At 43.2% G+C, this 19,792-nt stretch overlaps 1 protein-coding gene across 8 annotated transcripts in view; it reads right to left on the bottom strand.

Moving 5' to 3' along the window:
- The window catches only part of TENM3 (teneurin transmembrane protein 3), a 1,099,611-nt gene that overhangs the window by 97,600 nt on the left and 982,219 nt on the right, over positions 1-19,792 (bottom strand). For all 8 annotated transcript variants that reach the window (XM_069244742.1, XM_069199199.1, XM_069199207.1 and 5 more), the window contains 3 exons: positions 12,374-12,590; positions 8,724-8,843; positions 777-1,038 (listed from right to left, as the gene is read on the bottom strand). In XM_069244742.1, coding sequence (XP_069100843.1) covers positions 777-1,038; positions 8,724-8,843; positions 12,374-12,590 — 599 coding nt within the window. The remainder of the gene's footprint in view (positions 1-776; positions 1,039-8,723; positions 8,844-12,373; positions 12,591-19,792) is intronic.

Below are 19,792 nucleotides of genomic sequence, written 5' to 3'. Positions count from 1 at the left end.
ACAGGCAGCTTGGAGCTAAGTGCAAGGTGTTGCTGGATTCTTGCACTGCAAGCAGTAAAACATCCCTGCCTTTTAGCGTCCCTAAGCACAGTGCAGACCGTCCAGGCAAAGATCATTCGGCAAAACTACTGTGTATTTTACAAATCGATAGCACTGTTCAGGTCTCTTCTATCTGGCATTTTAGCTCATAACGGGTCACGATGCTCGGAGAGGCAATTCGGTTTTAAGAATTTTCACGGAAAAAACACCATTAATAACAACTGTAATCAAATTAAATGACTTGGCAGCTGTCAATAATAAGGCTATTTGCCTCTCAATATCAGAATGCAAAACAGAGAAAATAATTTCATCAAAATGGAAATGATGACCCAAACATACACCAAAACAGACTAAAAAAATCATGGACTTTCCATAAGACTACATGACTAGAAAGGGCTGCAGAGATTTGTTTTCACAGATTGCACTATTATAAACGTAAGTGGAAGCCATAGATTTTTCAGCAATAGGACTTGTGTTTTCATATTAGAGGACAGTTTGTATTTTTACTAGGCGATGAACTATCACTGCGGAAGGAAATTCATACTAATTTATAAGTAGATATTGTTATTAGTAGACTTGTGTGACTGACAAGCCTCATCTGTGGTGGTACAGCATGATGTTTAAAGCTTTTTTTATTTTTTATTATTACATAATGGTTACTGCTAATGTTTAATGAAATATTTGTATCTATCCCCGAAAAGCAGGTGTTGGGAGTCAATACAGATATATGGTCGTACCTGCGTCTCTGGTATGATTGGGCTGTCTTCAGGAGAGGACCTGAAGAAGGTCGATAAAGGTGATGCTACAATGACAGGGTTTGGCCTCACAAAGCCACTGAGGTCACAACTCGGGATATCATTCTCTTCCTTCTTCATCACCAGAGTATCCATTACATAGAACACATTCCAGGGAATCCATACAGTGTGGTACTGTGTCAGGAAGGGTGCCCGTTCAAAGACCAGAGTTAGTGATGCTCCACCATTTGACACCAGGTCAAACCTGATAAAACAAAAAGGAGATTATGCATGTTAAACCTTGACAGTGACAAACAGCTGCATAAGCACACACCAGGAGTTAAGAGGTCAACATCTACTTTACTGCATCTTAGCTAAATGTGCACTATGTCAACAAATATTTTTGGGGAGCCATAAACATTCGTGTATACCCACATAAATCTGTCTGGCACTCACTAACCACATTCCTTACTTCCCATGAGGATTAAGACCTGAACTTTTAGCAGAAGAATCATGCGTTTTTTTAAAATGGACCATATATGCAAAAAGTAAATTTCACCAGTCAGCGAAAGCACACAAGTGTGATTTGAAATGTGCCATTACTTTAACAGGCACTGGAATACATTTTCTGTATCAACAACATATTGTATTTTGAATGATGAATCAAGAAGGGAATAAACACGTCTGCTCTCCTTTATAACTCTGCAGCAAATTTTTCCCATCATTCCCACCTTTTAGAAACAAAATATAAAGCTAGCTTTTTGCGACTCCACCACCTGCATTACATAAAGAGATGCTCAAGAAGCCCTTTTCCCTTGTCTTTCGCTCAAGGCTCCTGCTTTCTTTAGCATTAGAGGGTGGGTTGATTCCTACACAGTACACTCTTGAAAAAAATCTGCAAGTAAATTGGTTGCTGTAGGAAACTGGGTTTCTGGTTGGCAGAGGTATGCACCGTGTCCAAGCAGCAACCACAATCCTAGTCAGGGTGAGCCAGACACCATAAATAAACCTGTACTCACCCTCTGGTAGTTTGGCACAGAGCAGTCAGGCTTAACATAAGAGACAATGTATAAAGTATTTGTGCAACACTTCAAGCAGTAACAGTGAAAAAATTGTAAAAGGACTGCACACCACATAAGAAAAAACAGAGCTTAAATTTATGAGTAAAACAAGACCAAAAACAACAAATATCCAATACATAGAAGTCCAGATATGAATTTTTAGAGGTTAAAACGCAATATGGTGCTTAAAAGCATAAAGCGCCAACCGGGCCTATCTGGTCATCTTAAGCCAGGTGAAATTGAAAAGTTCAGGCCGACCACGATGGAGCCCATGTCGGATACGGTCCCAGACAAGTCGAGCTGAAGTTGTACCATCTCAAAGTTGAGCCAGTAGTCCAGTTCACAGGGAAGAAGTTTGCCAGGAGAAAGGACACCATTGCAGGTGGTGGTCCGCAGGTGCGAAGAGTCAGCTGGTCGTCAGAGACGTGAGGACTGGAGCCTCTTAGTAATGAGCGGCGATGCTTGTTGTGAGAAGAGACAAACTTGCAGCGCACTGATTCTTCGAGAGAAAGGCCCCTTGCGCAGTCATGAGGAGCCCAAAAGCTTGATTTCAGTAGCCACAAAACCACTTTCAAGGTCCCAGGACTGGAGGGGTGCCTCTTGGAAGTCAGGAGCTGGTTGAAGACAGGTCCAGGAGATGTAGCGGATGTGATGGTTGTCTTTTGTGTCCCTGAGACTTTCAAAGAATAGGCGGCAACCCAGTATGCCCTTGGAGACACTCTGGCTCTGGGTTGGAGGTATTCAGGTCCAGTCTTTCTCACTACCAAGCAAGGAGTGCAGCAGGCACCAGATCAGCACAGAAGAGCAGGAGTCTGGCAGAATTCAGCAGTGACTGTCCTTTCAGCAGTATTTCTTCCTGCCAGAGTATCCACAGGTCCAGAAGTGTACTGAGTTGGTAGGGTCAGAAGTCCAGTTCTTGTACCCAAAGATGCCTTTGAAGTGAGGGAGACTTCAAAGAGAGGCCGTTGAAGTGCAGAGTCCCTGGTCTTTCTGCCTTGGCTCCAGACTTACTACAGGGGGTTATGCAGCCATTTGTGTGGGATCAGGACACAGTCCCTTCAGGTGTGTGAGCACCTCCCTCCCATCCGGATGTTGATGGCTCATCAGTCACACGTAAGCTCCCTTTGAGTGTGGCTGTATGGAAGTGTCCAGTTGTCACCTACCCATATGTGCATTCAGAGACAGGCAGAAGGCACCAGATGGTTAAAGTAAGAACATGCCAACTTTTTAAATGTGGCATTTTCAGAATTACAATTTAATATCCGACTTCACCATAAGTTTTGATTTTAAATTGTGATTCCAGAGGCAGAAATGTGGGGGTCCCATCTCTTCCTACGTGGAAATTACACTTATAAAAGGTAAAAGGGCAATCCCAATGCTATCCTGTGGGGGTGATAAGCCTTGCAGTAGTGAAAGAAGGATTTAAGAGCTTTTCACTGCTAGGATATATAAAACTTAAGCATATGTCCTACTTTTTAAATACACTACCCTCTGCCCTTGGCCTGTCTGGGGCCTACCATAGGGGTGACTTGAATGTATTATAAAGGAAGGTTTGGGCCAGGCAAGGGGGATCAGCTTTCTCAGGTCGACATGGCAGTTTAAAACTGCACAGACAGGCTCTGCAATGGCAGGCCTAAATCATGTTTAAAGGGCTACTGAAGTGGGTGGCACCAATCGGTGCTGCAGGCCCATCAGTTGCATTTCATATACAGGCCCTGGGCACATGTAATGCACTTTACTAGGAACTTCTAAGAAAATTAAATATGCCAATTGTGGATAAGCCAATGTTACCATGTTTTAAGCAGACAGCATGTGCACTTTAGTACTGGTTAGCAGTGGTAAAATGCTGAGAATCCAAAAGCCAACAAAAACGAGGTCAGCGAAACAGGAGGGCTGAAGGCAACAAAGTACGGGGAAACCACTCCAACGATGCCAGGTCTAACAGTCACCTGGTAAATGACCCTGGCTAACCTGTCCTTCAGAGGTTTAAAAGTGGAAGACTAAAGCTGACTGAATGAAAACAAAGAATCATAAGTGATCCTTTCAAGCTCCTCCCACATTAAGGAAGAGGCTATGTTTCTATCTCCCCATTCCCACCTTCACCTGTAGCACCTTGAAAGATATTGCAACGATTTAATTAACACCTAAAACAGCAGAGATTGTAGCTAGTATAGCAGGCAAAAATTAATAGAAAGGTATAGAACTGCAAAATGTCACTGGCAATGCCACGTTTCTGTGCACAACTTACACTAAAGGCTATCACAATGCAGTACACAAAACCAAAAGCACACACCAAGTTCTACATTCCTATGAAGTAGCAAACTGAACCAGTAGGCTAATTTCAGAGCCTATGAATCTCAAAACACACTTTGCTCACTTCCAACATTACACCCTAAAGGTCTACCTAGTTTCAGTTTCATTGAGCCAAGGATCACAAATATATCAGTCATTTAGGACAGGCAGGCATAACTATTTTACTGGACTAACTGACATGAATGGGCCATTGGCCAGCTGATAAACTTAATGTGTGCAACATGTCAACAGTGGCATGCATGGTGGCATGAAAAACTTGCAAGAACCATTTAGCCTTAGATCCCTGAATTGATGAATGAAGCGTTCTCAAGGATTGTGCAATATGTAACAATTTCCATTTGGGAAAAACCAATGACAACCTATAAAAGTTGCCATATTATTACCCTTATTCTAATATCTAATTTCTGAGTAAGATCAAATAAGGAAGGGTGGCAAAACAACTTCAAAACTTCACTGATAACCACAACATCTACCACATTCAACATTAACAATCCAGGTACGGACAGCCCTCGCCTCACCTAGGTGTGCAGAATAGGTTTGGCTCCATATAGAGACTTCTTTTAATGCGGATCAGGCATTAGTGGTAATGCTGCTTGGATAGGTGGAAAAGTATGATACAACTAAAACAGGATTTGTTTTGCACTGTCTAGTAAAAGTGGTCATGGTCTGCACCTACTGTTAAACCAGATGTAGCAAGGCATGACACAACAATCACCTTCACCATAATTATCACTGTGGTGTCCTCCAAAGCCCTTCTCTCTCACTGCTACCATTCCGTATATCCTTGTGGCAATCTGACTACAGTACAACTCCAAGCATCAAAATAAGGATGGAGACTGCTTGAGAAACATCTACTTCTCTTTCAAAGAGACCTAGATGGATGAGAATGAGACCAAGGTTGAGATTCAATAACAGGACCCATTTGCGAATGCTGCGCTACCATTCAACTGGTTGTTAGAACTAGGAGCAGTCCCAACAGGATTCACAGCCACACAGTACAAAACTCACACAGACTATGATTTCAAACAATAAGCACAGAAATTCAAGATAATTCAAACTGCTTTTTTAGCTCAAGTCTCTCATTAATGAGCTCAGAGTCACTGTGCATAGCTATTAGATCACATAGATATTTACCATCTTTATTAAAAAAAAAAAGCTTTTATAGGATTTATCACATGACATTTAGCAAACCTCTGACAATAAGGCTAAAATAATTAAAGTAATTCTATTTAATGGTTCTTTAGATTCAAAGAGTTTGTGTTTCAAAACGACCTAGTCTGTGGGAGATAGCATCATCAAACAACCTTAAATAGGTATAATATTAAGGACTCCTTAATTATAACAGCTGCACATTAGCAACAGACATTAAGATAAGACAAATAAAGGATTTAGCAAAGCTTCACATAGCTTTAAAAGAATCCTAGCAGTGTCTTTTAAAAACAGACAAAATTATCAATTTATCAACATTCCTTGGGAAATGAATGTGTTATGAGCAATCAATGATAGTCTTTTAATACACATTATATATGGGGAAGATAGAAGGCCTGTAGCAATATAACAGTGGTACGTTTCACAGAGATAGCCTCAAAGGCATTCGAATAATTTACACTGTGGTGCTCCCAATGCAATTAGTAAGGTTTACTCCCTTTAAAGAAACTGTAGAACAATGCCAGGCTGCATACTTTGTGGAAGGTGAGCAGAATCACTAATACTGAAACAAATCAAAATCTAGTCTTTACTCTTGTGGTGCAACTGGACACAAAGGCAAGGAAAGGTTTAGTCATGCCAGAGTTTAGTGGACTCCCAAATAGATGTGTCTCCTCCTTCTACAGTAAATATAATTTGGGCAAGTATTGTTGGAGATAAAATTTGCTGAATTTGTCTACTTTACCACTGAACCTGAAGGGAAAGGATTAATGTTTGCAATCCCTATTTGTCAGAGCATGAAATGTCAACAGAAGTTAACATTGTGCTGTTTTTGTTGAACACTATTTCCTGTAAAAAGATCTGTTGAATGGGAATGGGAGAAATCAGAATCTGACCTGGTTACTGGAATTTGCAAAACATGGGGAGGTAAGAATTAAAATATAAGAGTGTAGGAAATACACCTTTTCTGCTTGGTCACCCCAGATTTTTTTGCCTTTTGCTGGGTCATATATTTTTGGTGAATTTAGAACTCTGTACATTTTACCCTTGCTACTCAATAGTGGGGTGTCTGTGCTCCCCTGTAAACTAGGTTGAATTGATAGTCAACATGCCTATAAGTCCCTTGTATATGGTACAAAATATACTCCGGGCCTGGAAATTAAATGCCACTAATGGACTGCAGCACCTATTATGCCATCCACTAAAGTGGCACTGCAAACATTGCTTCAGACCTCCCATTGTAGGTTGACTGTAGCAGTATAAAAACTGCTAATCACCCTGTCAAAATAAACCCTTTTGATAGGACACAACCTTTCAATTTTGAAGACCATGCCCTCACCCCTCACTCCCACCCTGTGTAACTTGTGTAGTTGCATCATTTCTGCTCAATGCCTATTGAATAGGAAAAAGGGGGATGGAAGTAATCATGGGTCATTTGCCTCAAGACACGTTACACGAAAAGCCAAACCATCACAAATTAGAAACATTACATTCAGTAACTCCGAAATGGAACAAAGGCACATAATCAAAGAGACTAATTTTTAAATCTGAGCAATAAATGTGCCTTTAAACAGATGCATGTGGTAAACACAACATGGTCAATGTTGGGGGAAATTAGGCTCAATGCTTTGAAAGAGATCCCGAGCACATGGCCGTACGCTCACGTGGGGCTTCTTTATGAAACTTTTGAACCACTGCTTCCAGCATCTTTCATTTTCATCCCTTTGAAGAAATGCCTTCCTCACTTGCCTTGTACACAATGTTTCAATATTGAGAGAAGAATGATGAAAGCATTTTGGACATTATGTTTTCATAATCCTTGTGTATTTTGCATGTTATATATTTTGCAATTGGACACATGGGTCACACTTGGGTTGAATGCACTAATAAAATTTGAAAGCAGGTGCTTACCGTAAATGATCCAATACAACATATTCAACACAAAAAGAGGCTCACATACCTACTTGAAAATGGACTTCATGAGTTCTACACAGCCTTGGGAAACAAGGAAAATTGGCATTTTTATTTTTTCAATTTCATCATGAAAGGAGGTACTGTTACCCCAGACTATAGATTATACCGTTTCAGCACTGAGGCAAAAGAATACCTGTTTGGGGTCAAAAACCCACTCTATGGAAACTTCGTCTACTCTCTTCCCGGTTAGCCTGAACCGAATTTAAAGCCTGCTGCATTATCTACATGGTGTTCAGTTTAAGCACTCCACATTACCCGGACACAAAGATTAAAATTTATGGCCGATCACAAAAATTCCCATAATTAGCAGCATGACATAATTGAGACCAAAAAACACAGAATACAGAAGATGAAAACTTCTGAAGGGAGCTAAGTACTCATACATTAAAAAACACATTTTACTGCAGTGTAACCATTGTCCTCCACACTCCCTGTTAACGGACTCCATCTGAAGAAGGCACCCACGAGGCCTCTTCTTTGCTTACCAGTAGCTGCCAAAATAATTCATGTAAAAATGTTCCCGTCCAACTTCTCATTTATACCCTACATCATCTTTTTTTTACCAACTCCTGTGCTGCTCATCTCTCTACTATGAAGCACTCCTCTGGAGCACCTTATGAAGATTTTTTCCCTCTGATCAGCATTCTAACACCTCATGAACTGCGATAGGCATCTGATCCTCACCGTGGCATAGATTCGTGAGGCCTGAACTGCACATCAAGTTCTATCTAAACAAATAGCAACTGCAGACACATTTCCACCCATGTGTAATGAGACAACAGTTCTGGTATCCAAGATCCTTAGGATACCAAAAGTCCTTACTTAAGTCTTAGATGGTAAATAAGTCTTTCTCATGACAAGTTATCCAGCCAGGTGACGATGCTTCTAGACAGCGATGGCTGCACATATGATGCACAATGTTTATTGTGATGTTGCTGCTTGCTGAATCTTGTACTGAGCAAACATTTAATAACACATCCACTAAGAAGAGGTTTGAAAACGTGCTAAAATTTCATTAAATCCTACGGTTATACAGCTTGCCATGGAGGACACTTAAAATGTATACTACCAGGTGTTCAAGTCATTTTCTGACACCGTGGCACTCTAACAAAGGAGAAACTGATGGGTTTGAATCAGGCAATCTGCAGTCACTCAACCTGCATCTAACTGCAAAAGTAAAAAGTGCCAGTCCTAACATCACACAGTATTTTGTGCTACGTGTGTATGTTTATGGACGGGTGTAGTGTAGTATAGCAAAGTCAACAAGAAGTGAAGTATCATGGAGATCACAGCCTCTAAAAAAATAATTTAGTAACGCTTCTTGTTTAAAGCAGTTTGGGAACCCAAGAGCAGATGATATTTAGAAAAACAAGATTTTATTTATTAAAGAGCTAACTGCTCCTTCACAAACTACAGATTTCATTGTTGGCACAAAGGGAACGGCACACATACTTACATTCCATCCTGACGTGTGATTGTGTAGCCGTAGTCTGGGTAGTGCCAGAATGAGACATTCACACCAATGAGTGGCGTCCCGTCGGCAGTGAGTACTTGGCCTCTTATAACTGATGCCAGGCTGTGAAAGAAGTGGGAGGAGAGGACAGAGACTGCATATTAGACTAGGGATGTGCTGTAAAATCCATTATGTATATGATTTACAGAAAAGATTACAACAAAACAGGCAATCATTACCCAGCAAACTAGGCTTGGAAGACTCCCACGCCACAGCCCGTTTATAATGGAGCATTATCTGCATTCTAAGTGCTGCCTGGCATAACTTATGTCTTATTACCATGCAGCCTGTGCACATATGGTGCCTTGAAATAACATCTTCGAAGTTTATATTTTATCGCACAGAAAGGTACACTGTTTAGCAAATTTTAAGACGAGTAAATCCACAAAGAACAATACCTCAACATTTGAATGACCATCACGACAAAACTGCAGTGTTTCTTTTAAAAACAATTGTGTAAGGAAATGCCTCCTTGGCATGGTTGCCCCCTGACTTTTTGCCTTTGCTGATGCTATGTTTACAATTGAAAGTGTGCTGAGGCCTGCTAACCAGGCCCCAGCACCAGTGTTCTTTCCCTAACCTGTACTTTTGTATCCACAATTGGCAGACCCTGGCATCCAGATAAGTCCCTTGTAACTGGTACTTCTAGTACCAAGGGCACTGATGCCAAGGAAGGTCTCTAAGGGCTGCAGCATGTCTTATGCCACCCTGGAGACCTCTCACTCAGCACCGACACACTGCTTGCCAGCTTGTGTGTGCTAGTGAGGACAAAACGAGTAAGTCGACATGGCACTCCCCTCAGGGTGCCATGCCAGCCTCTCACTGCCTATGCAGTATAGGTAAGACACCCCTCTAGCAGGCCTTACAGCCCTAAGGCAGGGTGCACTATACCATAGGTGAGGGTACCAGTGCATGAGCATGGTACCCCTACAGTGTCTAAACAAAACCTTAGACATTGTAAGTGCAGGGTAGCCATAAGAGTATATGGTCTGGGAGTTTGTCAAACACGAACTCCACAGCACCATAATGGCTACACTGAAAACTGGGAAGTTTGGTATCAAACTTCTCAGCACAATAAATGCACACTGATGCCAGTGTACATTTTATTGCAAAATACACCCCAGAGGGCACCTTAGAGGTGCCCCCTGAAACTTAACCGACTGTCTGTGTAGGCTGACTAGTTCCAGCAGCCTGCCACACTAGAGACATGTTGCTGGCCCCATGGGGAGAGTGCCTTTGTCACTCTGAGGCCAGTAACAAAGCCTGCACTGGGTGGAGATGCTAACACCTCCCCCAGGCAGGAGCTGTAACACCTGGCGGTGAGCCTCAAAGGCTCACCCCTTTGTCACAGCCCAGCAGGGCACTCCAGCTTAGTGGAGTTGCCCGCCCCCTCCGGCCACGGCCCCCACTTTTGGCGGCAAGGCTGGAGGGAACAAAGAAAGCAACAAGGAGGAGTCACTGGCCAGTCAGGACAGCCCCTAAGGTGTCCTGAGCTGAGGTGACTCTGACTTTTAGAAATCCTCCATCTTGCAGATGGAGGATTCCCCCAATAGGGTTAGGATTGTGACCCCCTCCCCTTGGGAGGAGGCACAAAGAGGGTGTACCCACCCTCAGGGCTAGTAGCCATTGGCTACTAACCCCCCAGACCTAAACACGCCCTTAAATTTAGTATTTAAGGGCTACCCTGAACCCTAGAAAATTAGATTCCTGCAACTACAAGAAGAAGGACTGCCCAGCTGAAAACCCCTGCAGCGGAAGACCAGAAGACGACAACTGCCTTGGCTCCAGAAACTCACCGGCCTGTCTCCTGCCTTCCAAAGATCCTGCTCCAGCGACGCCTTCCGAAGGGACCAGCGACCTCGACATCCTCTGAGGACTGCCCCTGCTTCGAAAAGACAAGAAACTCCCGAGGACAGCGGACCTGCTCCAAGAAAGGCTGCAACTTTGTTTCCAGCAGCTTTAAAGAACCCTGCAAGCTCCCCGCAAGAAGCGTGAGACTTGCAACACTGCACCCGGCGACCCCGACTCGGCTGGTGGAGACCCGACACCTCAGGAGGGACCCCAGGACTACTCTGATACTGTGAGTACCAAAACCTGTCCCCCTTGAGCCCCCACAGCGCCGCCTGCAGAGGGAATCCCGAGGCTTCCCCTGACCGCGACTCTTTGAATCCAAAGTCCCGACGCCTGGGAGAGACCCTGCACCCGCAGCCCCCAGGACCTGAAGGACCGGACTTTCACTGGAGAAGTGACCCCCAGGAGTCCCTCTCCCTTGCCCAAGTGGAGGTTTCCCCGAGGAACCACCCCCTTGCCTGCCTGCAGCGCTGAAGAGATCCCGAGATCTCTCATAGACTAACATTGCGAACCCGACGCTTGTTTCTACACTGCACCCGGCCGCCCCCGCGCCGCTGAGGGTGAAATTTCTGTGTGGGCTTGTGTCCCCCCCGGTGCCCTACAAAACCCCCCTGGTCTGCCCTCCGAAGACGCGGGTACTTACCTGCAAGCAGACCGGAACCGGGGCACCCCCTTCTCTCCATTCTAGCCTATGTGTTTTGGGCACCACTTTGAACTCTGCACCTGACCGGCCCTGAGCTGCTGGTGTGGTGACTTTGGGGTTGCTCTGAACCCCCAACGGTGGGCTACCTTGGACCAAGAACTAAGCCCTGTAAGTGTCTTACTTACCTGGTTAACCTAACAAATACTTACCTCCCCTAGGAACTGTGAAAATTGCACTGTGTCCACTTTTAAAACAGCTATTTGTGAATAACTTGAAAAGTATACATGCAATTTTGATGATTTGAAGTTCCTAAAGTACTTACCTGCAATACCTTTCGAATAAGATATTACATGTAGAATTTGAACCTGTGGTTCTTAAAATAAACTAAGAAAAGATATTTTTCTATAACAAAACCTATTGGCTGGATTTGTCTCTGAGTGTGTGTACCTCATTTATTGTCTGTGTGTATGTACAACAAATGCTTAACACTACTCCTTGGATAAGCCTACTGCTCGACCACACTACCACAAAATAGAGCATTAGTATTATCTCTTTTTACCACTATTTTACCTCTAAGGGGAACCCTTGGACTCTGTGCATGCTATTCCTTACTTTGAAATAGCACATACAGAGCCAACTTCCTACAAATTGGATCTATGTAATTCATGGCAGGTGCCACAATTATAGCGCAGGTCAGTTTGCTTTGCACCGCATCCACGGAAGCTTGGAATTGTGAGTTTATTACATAATTTCCACCATCCACGTGGCTGTTTTATAATGAAATTTACTAACATGCATTATTAGCTAGGCTTGGCTTGGGAGCCTCACTTGAAACTTTCCTTTCAGTAATCCATTAAATTGAGGCTCATCTAACTTTGACGACTTGAACCCAGCATTTACAGAAGTTACATTTAATCCAGTCTTCCTAACATTACTGAGTAAACTTTGCCAGGTCAAATGAGTACATTGTTCCTTACTGTTTGTTTGCATGTGCAGCATGGAGTATCTAAGTAAAAGTTTCAGCAGTGATTCCAATGTCCTCACTGACTACCCGCAAAACTTGGCAATTGGTATCCTGTTGTTGTAATGGTACTCTCACCTCTTATTGAAAGGGCTGTCACCGGGGATGGTGTGGGTGCTGTCCGGCCCTGTCAGGAAACTGATGCGATCATAAAATGATCTGGCTGCCTGCTGGGAGGGCGACTGCTGGCTTTGGCTGATGATGTCTTGTGGATCAGGGAGGCCTCGGCAATACGGCTGGTTCTGGCAGGAGCTCTGCAAGCAGCAATCTGGATCCATGCAGTCGATTAATCCATCTGTCAGAAAAGCAAAGTGCAATCAAGTGTGTGAGTTCACAATAGACAAGAAAGTCCCTAGCCCTTAAAACAAGTGACTGTTTTTGGGTCCTCGTTTTTTGGTAAACAAAATGCCTAACTTCCTGTATTGATCTTAACAAATATCCGTTCAATCACTCTAATTTATTTCAATAGAAAGTTGAAGTTGGCCAAACGTTTCAATAGCGGAGAATGTTAATTACAAAACGAAAAGATTGGGAGTTCTGCTTAAGAACATAATCGACGTCAAGATGAAAGCAGACCAATTTTCATAATGTTAAAAATACCCTGCAAAACTGTAAGTATGGCTGAGGATGGTACCCAAGGAGTAAGCATGCACCTTTATCAGGAATATAAAATGTGGACAAAATATACATTAAAGTGCTGTATGTCCAACAGCACCTGCTCTCATCGCATAGCAGGGTAGCAGAGACTATTGTCTGAGTGGACAAATGCATCCATTGCAGAGATCTGTGTTTGACCGCATTGTCATAAGACTGCTCAGTACTGCACTGGGTAACATTTACATAGCACCAAGGAACACATCGTGGTGAAAGCCAGCCTTACAAACCAGTAGCGTAGCAAGCATGCCATGGGCCCTGGAGCAAGCAATTAAAAATGGCACCCTTGATTGCTGTTGTGAGTAGAAAAATACAGCATTTATCAGGGTTCAATTGCCCCGCAGGGCTCTGTGTCCCGGTGCCATGGCACCTGCTGCAGCAACAGTAGATATGACCATGACAAATGCAAGCTACATAAGGAGACTCCTCAGTAACCTTTTAAACCCATTTACAGCCCAGCTTCTATCTACTGTGATTTATAATTCAACTGTAGTTTCACTTTCGGCAGTTCATTTGAGATGCTTGGGCAACAGTGAACTCTGGAGATAGAGGCTTTAATGAGTGCTTAATTTGTGCTGGGGATTTCCTGTGCTCGGAACAGGCACTTAATTGTCAACACCAGCACTTACACCAGTCTGCCTTGTGGTGGCGTTGTTTGTCTAATTTAGAGATCAACAAAACACTGTTGATTCATTCAATATACCATGAAAAACAATAGCACCTTCTGCCCAAGCCATTCTTAAAGCACTGGAGGCACAGAATAGTCTAAAACCTCACACTTGTAGATGTGTTAGTACTGGCATGGGCAATGGGTGGTGCAAGCTGCAGTGGCCTCCTGGCGAGGGGCCTGGCATTAACAAATTAAGCACTGGCTATAACGTTATGGACACTAACACACACACACACACCCTATTTACATACCCTCATACAATGCAGGAGGACTGGCAGAAAGGCCATATGCGAAGACAGTCAACAAACTAAACCCAGGCACAAAAATCAGTCTGGATTAGTTTAGACGAGCCTCTGTGCGTCATTTCCTGAGCATCCCACCACTTATAAAAAGACCACACCGCCGCGTGCAAGTTTCGTGAATCACAATGCAGCATGCCAACCCGCACAGCAGTTCCAAGCAACTCATTTCCCTGGCCGGCATTTCCAAACTATTTACAGCGGAACTGCCTCTTTCTGTTAGGTTTTCAGTGGACGCCTGCGCTGGCACACCAAGAGCTGAAGGATCTCAAATTCCAGGTGTGTTTTCATCATTAAAGTCCCCCTCAGTCACGGCCAAGGTGTCAGAGGCGAATGCTCATATTTAGCCATTCATCTTTGTTAGTTTATCAAAAGAAAAGGCGCATCTGGCATGCAGTCTCCGGGTCATAAAGCGGCATGTGATCCACACCTTCTGAACTCATCAGCGGGAAGTGCATTTTTACAATCCTCTCTGCCCTCATCAATCTGAGAACGCAGCTCATTTTCCGCAGCCAGGGTGCAGGGCACACTGTTTGTTAGGTTTCCATGGAGTTTATCAGCGACTTGCCCATGCGAGTGACGGATGGTTATGATCTTGGCACCCCGCAACTCCGGAAACATTTTTCATTTTTTGTCTTCATTTCAGCGCCCAGTGCTATTTAGTACAGCTAATCTGGAGCACAGAGTTGCCAAAAAACTGCAGCTCGGTGGATGCGCGTCAGCAGCGGCTTGGCGCGTGTGTGGGGGAAGGTCATGTGACGCTCTCTTTTCCTCTTCGCAAACACTGGCCGTGACTTCCATTTGGACGAGCCTAGCAATCGCGTTTTAGAACAAAGGGAACAGCAGGAGGGGCAGTTTTTTTAATTCTATTTAATGCTGTTTGTTATCGAGGGCTGCTGCTTCAAGCTGTGGGTGCCTCTGGAAAGACATTTTCCACGGAGCAAAACAAGGAGACAGATTGATGTTCCATCACTGTGTAATGGTGCACTGCGCCGAATGCTGGACAAACTGTACCCAGGTAGTTATGACTGCTGATAGGAGAAGTAAGGCAGCCAATGGATTCTGTCTCAGGTTTAGCTCTTTTATTTGCATATAAAAGGACAGATCATTAATAGTCTAGCCTTGTTTCAGAAAAATAAAAGTATGCATGACGTCAATACTATAGAATGTAGGCTGGTGGCTTACAAATCAATTAGACTTTTAATTGCATTTGTAATCGTTTCATACTATCGATACGAAGCTTCTAAGTGCATCAACAGAAGAGTATCATGCTCCTTTTTTTATAGTAATAACTTTGAAGTTATATGTGCAATACTTTAACACATGCTTCAAGTGTGCCATTTGTTTTTCAATTATTTTGATATACTACCCTTTCACATTCTGCACTGTTCACTCCGCTTTTGAGTTTTTATTGTTTTGGAAGAAATTGGTGTGACCTGCCGATAAATGGTCAAGCCCACGAACGTTCTCATATTTCCTCTAATATGGGCAAATGTATCTTTTAGTCTACCTATTGTATATTAGACTGCACTTCAACAAAAGTTGTAAAGGGATGGGAATGTTTGTAGGCATCGTTCTTGGCAACCATCTTCTATTAGAAAGACTTAGGTTGCAAGGAAAAAGGGAATCACTTTCTATAACAAGACTCAACAATACCAATTTTTAAGAAAACTGGATTGGGTTGGGTACTCCCAGGGACATAATGGTTGTCGAGGGAAGTCTGTGAATCACCATAATATCAATAGTGATCTATTTCCATGCACCACAAAGAAATTCTCACGTTGTCAAGCCCTTGTGAGCTGCTCTTCTCTAATACAGGAATCACTGGCTTTCCAATTTGTGAAAGTTTTGTACAGTAGTGAACTGCTTTTCTGACTCAATCAGAAGATTGTATAAATATAATGAACAATAAGCCTTTGTTATTATTTCACAACCAGAAAACAGCAAAGTTAAACTAAGCAGTGTAAAGTAAAACAAGTTCTCGTAAGGCATAATGTATATTTGCTTTGTCTGTCATCACCAACTGCTAAGGGCTTTCAAAGGACAGAAAGCTATGGCCCTTCTTGCTCCTTGGTACAAACATAGCTTCAGTTCAATGGAAACTGGTATTTTAAAAGCCTCAGGAGATTCCAGCTCCAACTTCAAATAAAGAAAAAATACACTATCATATACTATAAAAATATATGCCCACACAGTGGTGCCATTAGTTGACCTTACAATTAAAGTAAGAACGGTTAACAGCTCAGAGGAAAATGAGGACTTACTGTGGATCAGAAGTCAGGAGCAAAAGTTGAGTAGTATCCAAGTTAAGGTGTCTTAGATCTGGCAGCTCTTGGCGTGGTTTTCCCTGTCTTTTTGCTGTGACCTCCTGTTTTTGATCCTGTGCTGAATTTCATTTTTGCTGTTTTTTCGGACTCTGGGCACTCTGCCACTGCTGGAGTGCAAGTGCTCCCTATATAGACTGTATTGGAGATTGGTTCATCCATGATAGGCATTTCTGGTTTACTAGTACGTCCCTTGTATAGTGCACAAGGTGTGCCCAGGGCCTGAAAAATCTAAGGCTATTAGTGGGCCTGCAGCGCTGATTGTGCCACCCACATGAGTAGTCCTGCAAACATGTCTCAGGCCTGCCACTGTAGTGCCTGTGTGTGCAGTTTTGATCTGCAATGTCGACCTGGCAAGTGCACCCACTTGTCAGGCCCTAACATTCCCTTTCAATACCTGGAGGTCACCCCCAAAAGTAGGCTCAAGGGAGCCCAATGGGCATGGTGCAGTTTATTTAACAGGTATGACATGTACTGGTGTGTTTTATATGTTTTGATAATGAAATACTACTAATTTAGTTTTTCACTATATGGGACCTATCTCTCCCATAGGGTAACATGGGAATTGCCTTGAACAATCTGTTAAGTGTAAATTCCCATTGGGAGCAGATAAAGCTGTGAAGTTTGGTGTCTCTGAACTCACAAATCAAACATACAACTTTTGGTGAAGTTGGTTTTTGAATTGTAAGTTTGAAAATGACACTTTTAGGAAGTGGGCATTTTCTTGCTTAACCATTCTGTGTCTCTGCCTGCCTGCTGAATACAAGTTTGGGTCAGGATGGCAGTTGGGCTGTGCATTCACTCCAGACAGTCACACAAAGGGAGCTGAGGTGTGCCCTACATACTCTGATGGCCTATCACCAGGCTGATGGGTATTCCCGAGCTAGAGTGGTGGGAGGAGCTGGCACTTGCACCTGAATAGGGCTGTGTATGTCCTCATATAAAGCAGTCTCCAACCCGTCAACCCCCTTGAGTGTATCTGGGGCTAGGACACGGAAAGGTAGGGTGTTGTGCACTACAAAGACTTCTCTTTGAAGTTTGCCTACTTCAAATACAGAAATGGGTGTAAGTACTGGACCTCTGACACCACAAAGGTAGAACACTTCTGGACTGAGGACATTCTGCCAGGAAGAAGTGCTGTGTGTGTGTTTACAAATAATGTACCCTTTACCTCTGAGATAAGCCGGACTGCTTGTGCCAAGCTACCAAGGGGGTGACCAAGGGTGATCTTAGCTGTGTGACTCCCTTACCCTGACTAGAATGAGGGTCCCTACTTAGACAGGCTGCAGACCACTGACTAGAGACCATATTTCTAACAAGGTGTACTTAAAGTTACAGAATTAGGAAGATTCATGATCCCTAGAGAAACCACTTCTACTATTACAGTCTTTGAGGCAGAATTTTTTGCTGGGTTTGTGGGTGCACAGACCAAATGGTTATTACTGTTGTTAATACGCAGGCTCAGGACGCTTAAACCTAAGAGTTCTTGCATGAATTTCTCCACAAGCCACATCTATGTTCAACTTGTTCAAATATGTATGCCACTGCACGGATTTATCAAAGCCTTTTCCCTTTCCTTGTGTATGCTGTGAATATTTTGCACATTTGTGGCACTTTAATTGCAAAATACACAACTGTTTTGAGTCTTTTTCAAAATAACAAGGAAAGGATATTCGCCATTTCCTCCGGTACATGTAGTCCATAATGCTTCTTCATATTAGTATTTACGAGAATACCCAGCCTTTTGCCTAACACCAGCCGTGCTACCTAACCCTTTAAAAAGTACAAAGACAAGGAAAATGAGTATTTGTGTGCCCCTATCTCTGTACAAGTGTACTCCTCACCTTGCTGAGTGTGCTACATTTATGACTGTTGAGGACCCAGGTGATTGGTCCTTACAAAAGCCTAAGGGAGTGGATTTAAAAGCCCCAAGCAACATGGCAAAGGGGCTTTCTGGTTGTGATTGGACTGGCTTTGCATGCAGACAGTTGAAAAAGGATTGAGCCTGGTGTGATGGATGGCAGCTTTATGGTGTACTACCTTATGTGATGACAACTGGACGTAACGTAATAAACCAGCTTCAGACTCATCCATCTGGATCTTCTCCACATCACAACTGTATCTGTTTATTAATAATCCACAATCCTGGACCTACCTATCTCAACAACTGCCTCTTCTTCCATCAACTGAACAGAGAATACAATCGTTCACCCTGGCTCTGGCCCAAGTCCCCCGCATCTTCTGTAAATGACTCAGTGGAGATCCTTCTCCTACCTCGCCGCCAAGTCCTGGAACAACCTCCCCATCACCTACGCACATAAACCTCATTAGAGGACTTCAGAAAGCAGCTCAGGATCTGCCTTTTTGACTTCCATCTCCTGCCAGTCCAGACTCCCAGAACCACCACAGCACCTGGAGACCCCCCTTCCCCCTCCCTGGGGTGACAAGCACATGCACTACAAGAACCCACTGATTGATTGATAAAAAAAAGTAATTCTTCCATGCCTTGTTCCGATGTTATTTATACAAGGATGGTTGAAAACTTAAAAAGGGAAATAAAAGACAGTTCCTTTTAAGTTTTGTGAGAGAAACATTAGGACTGTTTATAATGTAAATTAGAAAACTGGAATGTTGAGAGCTCCAATGAAGACAATGGACTGGCTCTGGCCTTTTAATGCCTGGTATAAAGCCTTCTGCACATACATTCCAATATGTTTTTTCTTGTTTCTCCCTTTTCAGTTTATAACATTCTAGCCTTAGTAGGTGGAATGTTCCAATAGCTTTACAGCCAATATGCCTTTACTTGTTATGAAAAAGCCTCACCCTTGTTATCGGCCCTTGCCTCTGGCTCAGGCCTACACCTCAGGTTTAGGGTCTTTAACACCTGGTGTAGCCCTCTGCAGCAGGCTATACCGCTATGTGAAACACTACTGATTACCTACAATACCACGTAATGTGGGATGATTGGTCAACAAATAATCAAACTCTTTTTTTGACGTGTAGCATGATTTCTCATACACTGGATAGAATAATCCACCATACTGGTCATAATGGCACAAATCTCTTCTTGGAGTTTTGGGTGGTGGAAGGAACAAGAGTACTTGAAGGGTTTTTGCTTTCAGATCCTCAGGGTCTATATGCCCTATAGTCAAAGGCACAGGGTTTTAACCATGAATGCTATATGATGCATATGGTAGAGGCTATGTTCACAATGGCAAAGTGAGCAAGGGTACCAGACAGCTGTGTCTGTTTTGAAATACATGCCTACCATCACATAGCAAATCCACAAATTCATATTTTCTGCTGTCACCTTCAATCTTTACATGGAGGCACTTAGTGCTCTACTCAAATTTAACACCACCATGATTCACCAATATGCCAATATTACACAACTTTACTCTAAAGTCTCCTCTGCTTCAGACATCCAATACCTCAAACATTGTTTGGACATCATCCAGACTTGGCTGTCCAGTGCCTACCTGAAAACAAATTTCCTGTTATTTACCAGGAGCAATAAATAAGGTACAGTACAAAGCTGGCTCAATGAGAC

This window comes from Pleurodeles waltl, chromosome 1_2 (genome assembly GCF_031143425.1).
Source record: "Pleurodeles waltl isolate 20211129_DDA chromosome 1_2, aPleWal1.hap1.20221129, whole genome shotgun sequence".
NCBI classification, from domain to species: Eukaryota; Metazoa; Chordata; class Amphibia; order Caudata; family Salamandridae; genus Pleurodeles; species Pleurodeles waltl.
Note: the sequence above shows the minus strand (reverse complement) of the source record. Positions and strands in the feature narration are given on the sequence as shown.